This window comes from Ostrea edulis, chromosome 7 (assembly GCF_947568905.1).
Source record: "Ostrea edulis chromosome 7, xbOstEdul1.1, whole genome shotgun sequence".
NCBI classification, from domain to species: domain Eukaryota; kingdom Metazoa; phylum Mollusca; class Bivalvia; order Ostreida; family Ostreidae; genus Ostrea; species Ostrea edulis.
The window spans coordinates 57,633,940-57,641,547 of NC_079170.1; the positions used below are offsets into that span (position 1 = coordinate 57,633,940).

General features: G+C 35.8%; 1 protein-coding gene across 1 annotated transcript in view; it reads right to left on the reverse strand.

The window, feature by feature from the left end:
• LOC125653328 (uncharacterized) overlaps positions 1 to 7,160 on the reverse strand; it is a 45,180-nt gene extending 38,020 nt beyond the window's left edge. The window contains exon 1 of the mRNA XM_056144795.1: positions 6,206 to 7,160. Coding sequence (XP_056000770.1) covers positions 6,206 to 6,659 — 454 coding nt within the window. The 5' untranslated portion in view covers positions 6,660 to 7,160. The remainder of the gene's footprint in view (positions 1 to 6,205) is intronic.
• Positions 7,161 to 7,608: the final 448 nt, after the last annotated feature.

Consider the following 7,608-nt stretch of genomic DNA (forward strand, 5'->3'; position numbering starts at 1 on the left):
CGCACGGACATAAAACTCAATCGAGATGGATGGACAGGGATAAATACACGCCCTTTGTAAATCGTGATCAAACCCTAAATTATTGGTACAGTCATTCTCTATCAGATGAGGACATGTTTTCCGATCATGCATAACATGCAATTTATTATGCAGAAAGGTATTTTTGTCATGCACTTAGCACATTTATTCACTGGCTATTTGTTATTACGCTATTGGGCTGGTTCTTGCCCGATTGTTTGATATTTGTCTCTTTCGACACATTTCTCATTTTCATTGCATTCTTTGAATTTCACACCAAATATACTTGTACGTACATGAATTCAAATATTCACACTTATTTGAATAACATTGCAATTGAGGCCTGATTATGTTTGTCACCATAAGCAGACTGAGAGTATTCTATGTCTCTGTTATAAGATAAAAAGATGCAAAACTCCACGTATTTTTGTATCTGATTGTTATTTTTATTCTCACTTTAATGTAATATACATATAGAAAATAAGTCCGATGAAGAGATCATACAACTTGTGTATAAAACCAAAAAAAGGGCAATTAATTGCACTTTTTATTAGAAGAGAAGTCTTTATACCTTATTTTATTTCATATACAACTCATTAAATGGTCAATGCTGAGTAATTCGTGTGATTCTTACTATCCTATACATTAACATCAACCTAATTACCGATAACCAAAACCGGAGTTTCCGATAACATTTCAAAACAATCAACCGGATTTCCGATAACGAGTTAAAATCAAAACTATTGTTTGTAGATTGACAAAACTTGTTTCAATTACACTGACCATATGTTATATTGTTGGCAGTAAGTAATGGTTGATAAATTGCAGAAAATGTCGGGTTGCATTTACTTACAATAAAAATTGTGACCAAAATGCCTAACAAAATTGGTAAATTCTACTTTTGTAAACTTCCTATTCTTCTACATCAACACTATAGAATACATCCGCGCATTTTTCTTGAATTTTAATATTTACGGTTCAACGCAAACCGGTTGTCGTGCCCTACAAGAACGTCAATCACAATGATTTTAAGCAAATAAACTTACCAGTCAGAAACCACTTTCAACCGAATGTCCGATAACAATCGAATAGCCGATAACGCGTTTACCCTTGTGATCACTACCTATGTTTATGTCTAAGTTTGATGCGGCAGTGGCAGGAGCGGGGCTGGAACTCACGACCTCCAGCCCTGAACTACCGCGAATAGGTCCATGCAGGACTAGTTATTTTTAAAAAATACGTAGCTAGCAAAGGCGAATCCCCCCCCCCCCGCCAACATGATCTATTTTTATTTATAGAACTGTCCAGGAAAGCATGCACATTTCAGGGGACTTCGTCCCTTAGGTCCCCACCAATTGTTAACATCGAGTTTGGTTTGTTACAACTATTCATTGGATTAATCTTAAGTTATCGTTTATCGAATTTGGTAATGTGCGAGATGTTGAGGAGGTCAAGTTCAGGAGCCTCGTTTCGCAAGAATTGTACCGTATTTGCTAAATGCAATGCAATGCCGTGACACCAGAGAGAGAGAGAGAGAATCAGCTAGTTCACAATGAAAAAGCATGCTCAAAGGTAGGATATCTGTATTTTCGAGTACATGTACAATATCAATTTAATTTGTTGGTATTTCTAATGTTCTACCCATGTTTGAACACATCTGATGAAAAGCGCATATAATTATTAGAATTTTGATCATGAATTTTACGGGCCTCCACGAGGCGGTCGGTATGGATACGCAAGTTGTATTTCAACTACGCTTTTCTAACACATCGTTTGTGAAGTAGAAGTGTGTATTAGCAAAGAATTTCTTCATGTATTAAGAAAAACTTATAAGTAAACAAAAATAAAGAAAGAAAACGTTTCCTGATAACCATGGTAACGCACAGTCTGAACTGCGGAACAAAAGGCATTGTATAAAAAGAAAGATTGTATGTACCATCATTTTACGTACCTTTTATATTGTCATGAGGATTCATTTTCAATGTTTTGAAATAATGAATGTACAATGCATTATCATTATTGTCTAAACATGCTTACTTGGAATTTTTTAGATGAAACAAATGGTTTGAGGCCGTCATTTTGTTTTGTTTTTTATCATTAGGGCACCTGTACGAAACGAAATCGAAACGAGCCTACGAAACGAAACCAACCCAAGTCAGGGATGTATTCAGGTAATATTCCCAGGGGGTCCAAATATTTTAGGTATAGACCCAATTTTACCAGGGGGTCCAACATATTTTTGGGTGCAAATATATAGTAAAAATTGAAATTTCAAAATTCCATAGGGTAGGGGGGGGTACTATGCAAAAGATTTTAATACAAGATGTACGAAATATTACCCCGAGTCTTCATTTTTATATTTTAAAACAATCTAGGATCTTTTAGGATATGTAATATACATGTATGAACATGTACATGTAATAAATTGAGATGGCAAAATATTTAAGCTTTCAGCTCAGATGAGCTAAAAAGTTTTAGGAGTGCATGTTAAAAATCAAAATTTTTCCAGAATATTCTTCGTATGGGATTAAGTATGATGACGTTGTCCATCTGTCAGATTCAAAATAAATTCATCTTTGGAGAATTTTTGTAAAAGAATATGTATAAATCAAAGTACTGACAGTACAGCTGGGAGTTGCACCGCCTGGAATAGTCACGATTATATTTCAATAACATTTTCACATCTATTAATCCACCAATGACCCGATAACAGTTGGGGGGGGGGGGGGGGTTCCTCTCAAAAACCTCTAATTCAATTGAAAAATCCCAATTTCTCACAATGAGGTGCTAAAAAGAATCATGTCTAGCGAGTTACGTAGTAGCGGCAATTTGGAATCAACAGAGTTGTAGAATTTAAGTTTTACTCCACTATCTGTATGAAAAGCTTTTGTGTTAATCAAATGCAGAGAGACCATTTTGATTTCTCATGCGATAAATACTTATTTGTTTAACTAAGAAATTCTGAGTTGCCTAAAAAGGTGCTGTTTTACATGCACGAAATATTCTGTTTTACATTCTAAATATATGATTGTTTTACATAACATTTGACTGAATGCAATATTTGTTGAATAATAAATGTTTCCAAAAATCCCAATCAAGGGAATTCGGAAATTAACTCTCCATTTAGGATATAAAGAAATGAATAGCCAGAAAATGATTAATTTCAGAATGGAAAAAATATGTATATGGGAATGGTCCGCCGTAAACGTAACCGGAATGAAAAGAGGGGGGGGGGGGGTCTACTATATAGTACGTTTTCCTGGGGGGGGGGGGGTGTCATCTGGCTATAAAAGGGGGAAAATCCTACTATATAGCCACATTTCCGTTGGAGGAAGATCTACTATATAGTCATTTTTCCGGGGGGAAAGGCTACTATATAAAACCGGTCGTGTAGTTCAGTGATATACCCTTTGGTTCGTAACCGTGAGGTCGCATGTTCGAATTCTACTCGTGTCATGGCTGCATCAAACCTTAGACGTAAATATAGCTAATGTAAAACTTATACAGTACCAATTTTGATGCACCAGATGCGCATTTCGACAAATAATGTCTCTTCAGTGATGCTCAACCGAAATGTTTGAAATCCGAAATAACTATGAAGTTTTAGATCTAAATATAGCTAAAAACAGCGTGCCAAACAAGTGGAGCCAAATTCGTCCAAGGATAAGAGCTATGCATGAGGGAGATAATCCTTAATTTTGAAATGAGTTTCTAAATTTTATAACAGCAATTAAATATACATCCGTATTTTCAAGCTAGTAACGAAGTACTTATCTACTGGGCTGTAGAGACCCTCGGGGACTAACATTCCACCAGCAGAGGCCTCGACCCAGGGGTCATAATGTAAAACTTATACGGTACCAATTTTGATGCACCAGATGCGCATTTCGACAAATAATGTCTCTTCAGTGATGCTAATACTTCCCCATATGCATGGCTATTTAAAAGTGAAAATCAAGGGTCTTTCAGATAATGTGACCTTAAAAGCAGACATCAACCCCTACTGCTACGCCACTGTGCGCAGAGCATAGCAAGTCAATTTGTGGTACGACACCTACAGCTGGTGACGGCTAAATATAAGTGGGACCTAAACTAATGAAATCCTTCGTAACGAATCAAAATAAACAATCCCTCGGATACAATGCAAATGAAAGATTTTGCAATGCAAAATGGAAATTATACAATGCAAAAGAAAAACTTATATAATACAAATGGAAAATATAGAATACAAATGGAAAATTATACAATATGAATAGAAAATATCGAATACAAATTAAAAAATTTACAATGCAAATGGAAATTATACAATGCATATAAAAATTATGCAATGCAAATGGAAAATATAGAATACAAATGGAAAATTTTACAATACAAATAGAAAAGATCAAATATTGCAACGTATGACATGCCATATAGATAAACTTTGAAAATATATATGTTAACATGCTATTTTCATTGTTATTGCTTCTCGATCAAAAGTAAGCACCCCATCCACATATAATCAGCATTAATGAAAATGTACTCCTCCTTCTTATTTTTCTTAATAATTATTATTTCCCCAAACAAATGGGCTTAAATAAGCAACATAGACTATATACACATTATTTAATGATATGTAATCATTTATTTTAATAAATATGAATAAGTATTTTCATATGTTTCATATTTGTAAGCCCAAACATGTTAAAAGAAATACTGTTGATAATACCATTTGATGTCAGTATTGGTCTTTCCCCCCAATTTTTATGGACTAAACCTTGAATAAATTGTATTTAATTTACCGATTATCATCTCAGAATAAGGATTTGCTTAAGAAAATTTATGTTGACGTATCATTTCAAAAGCTATAAGCTCTACAACAAGTACACCCCCCCCCCCCCCCCCAAATCTTGAAAAATTATATATTATCATATTTTCATACGCCATGTGAAATTTGAGTATATTTATAACCTTGGATAATAATTTGAACTATGTTAAGCTATAAGTATAATAAGATACATGTGGTTTGCAATTAGATTTTACATTTTATCTGAAATAAAATCTACAGAATATAAAACGTAAATAGCAAACTGAATTTTGATGGTTTTGCTTATATGATTAATGCATGCGAGTATAGTGTGTTATATCTTATATCCTGAGACATGCGAGTATAGTGTGTTATATCTTATATCCTGAGACATGCGAGTATAGTGTGTTATATCTTATATCCTGAGACATGCGAGTATAGTGTGTTATATCTTATATCCTGAGACATGAATATCCAATGGTCATGAAATCATTTACATGTACATAAATTGGATATATGTACATGTACACCACTTACGCCGATCTAAGTAGATGCAATCTTAATAAGGAACTAATCGCGTTATACAGATGCCGCCCCAATAATTTTGAAAAAAAGGAGAGGGGATGAGGAAAAAATGACAAATTCATGACGGTCGATGAAATAAAACAAATTATTTGCAGCCATTCTTTGAAGCTTGCGCCAATATCTGCAACATTGGAGCAGCGAACACAACTATGTACGATATTTGTGGTCACTGGAGTAGCGAAGTTTGCACAAGCTTATCATGTATTTGTTGATGATAAGGGATTCAACAGCTGCGTAGTACTTTTGAATTAGCAATTATTACGCTCGAGAATTGTTTACTCATATGGAGATGTCACCATTGCCGGTGAAGGGCTGCAAAATTTAGGCCTATGCTCGGCGCTTATATACGGCCTTTGAGTACGGAGGGGTCTTTATCGTGCCACACCTGCTGTGACACGGGGTCTCGGTTTTTACGCTGTCATCCGAAGGACCGCCCCATTTAGTCGCCTCCTACGACAATCAAGGGGTACTGAGGACCTATTTTAACCCGGATCCTCACAAAAGAAATAATATTATGATGCTGGTGGAAATATGAATTGGTCCCCCTTTTCCAACCCGTCGCTCAAACTTTCTGATGCCCCCTAATTCCATATGTTGAACATGGATCATTGTAAAACTTTTACATACATAAATAGTCAATGTACCTCACGGACATGTACAATGCAATTGATACGCCCTCATTCGCCAAAATGTTGTCTGTTCTCCAAACGAACAGTCTACATGTATTTCGTCTTCTTTTGAGCATTGATTCATAAGAGAGAGAGAGAGAGAGAGAGAGAGAGAGAGAGAGAGAGAATACTGTGGTAGTCACTGTACCGCTTATGACCGTGTTCTGCAGTCTCTCTGCCATATAATGGTGTCTCTCCTCGTTCAGGGCCTCCAAAAACACAAAGTAGGTGTTAGGTTCCGGGGAGGACAGCAGCAGTTGGATGAATTCATTGAATTTCTTCTGCGGGATACAGGGGCTCACATGTTCTATCCTCTCTCGGTGTTCCAAGGTAAACACATCCTTCTCTATCAGCCTGTCAATGATGGGGTCGAGGTCCACGAGGCGCTCTTTCAAATTTGTGATGTTTTGTGTGATTCGCTTTCGCTGTTCTCGGTTCATTGTTGGACAGTAAAATAGTTTGTAACTAGGAAAAAATAAAACCAAAAAAGTCAAACGGAAAATTTCAAGTATCACCATAAATGTTAGAAACTCCCTCAACACTCTTCTCCAGTTCCTTGAATTTAGTCGGCCTAAATTGTAAGATTTGACAGCATTGTTCATCAGATGACAGAATGCCCGCAAAACAGATCATTCGATTATTTTTTCGCCCGTTTCAAAGTGGTCTGCAAATAAGCAAATCAAACAAATAGAAGCCAAAATCGATATCTTCACGAGTAATTTACAAGTCGGTAAATAATTCGTTGGTCTGTACAAGAGGGTACTGTGAGGGCAGGCGATAAATTGTGGTAAACTTGCGTGTACATGGAGTGTTTGAAATGTCAATATTGATGTGTATTACGGAAATAAAGCGAAACAATACACAACAAACGCGATTTTTTTTTTACGTCTATTGATTTCCTGGCCCTAACAAATTCTAAATGTCCATTCTGTCCAACTACGCACGTTTAAATGAAATATTAATCGTTACTTATTCTATATATTTTAACTTCAAATAAATATAGTGGTATGCTTCGTCCGTACTAACTCATAAATAATGAGGGCTCTGTAAGCGCGGAGAATCACTAAAGCACGTGTTAACTGAACGACATTTAATTCATCTACACAAAAATCAATTACGTCACAATTTACACTGAAGCTGTCACAAGATACACAAAACTCATACACATGTACAAAGAGGGATAACTTACTAATTTCGTAACATCTATCTTTAAGTAAAGTACAATCCCATTAATAGTCAAATTATATTTCATACCCTGAAAAATAGAACTCAAAATTTTCTGTTCCATTCAAAACACGAAAATGATTGTCACCAATTTAACAAACATCATCATTAAGTAAATTTAACAAACATAATTGTCAAGTTTAGCTGGTTTGCGGATAATGCATCCACTACGAGTGATCACTGGCTGGGACGCATTACATTTTGCTGGTTGATTTGCGACATGAACCTTTTCAGGAGATTTCGGAACATTAGACTGCTCATGCGGTGACTCTGTGGTTTCATGCGGCACACCTGTATCGGTCAGTTCATCTGGTACGACCGATGTGA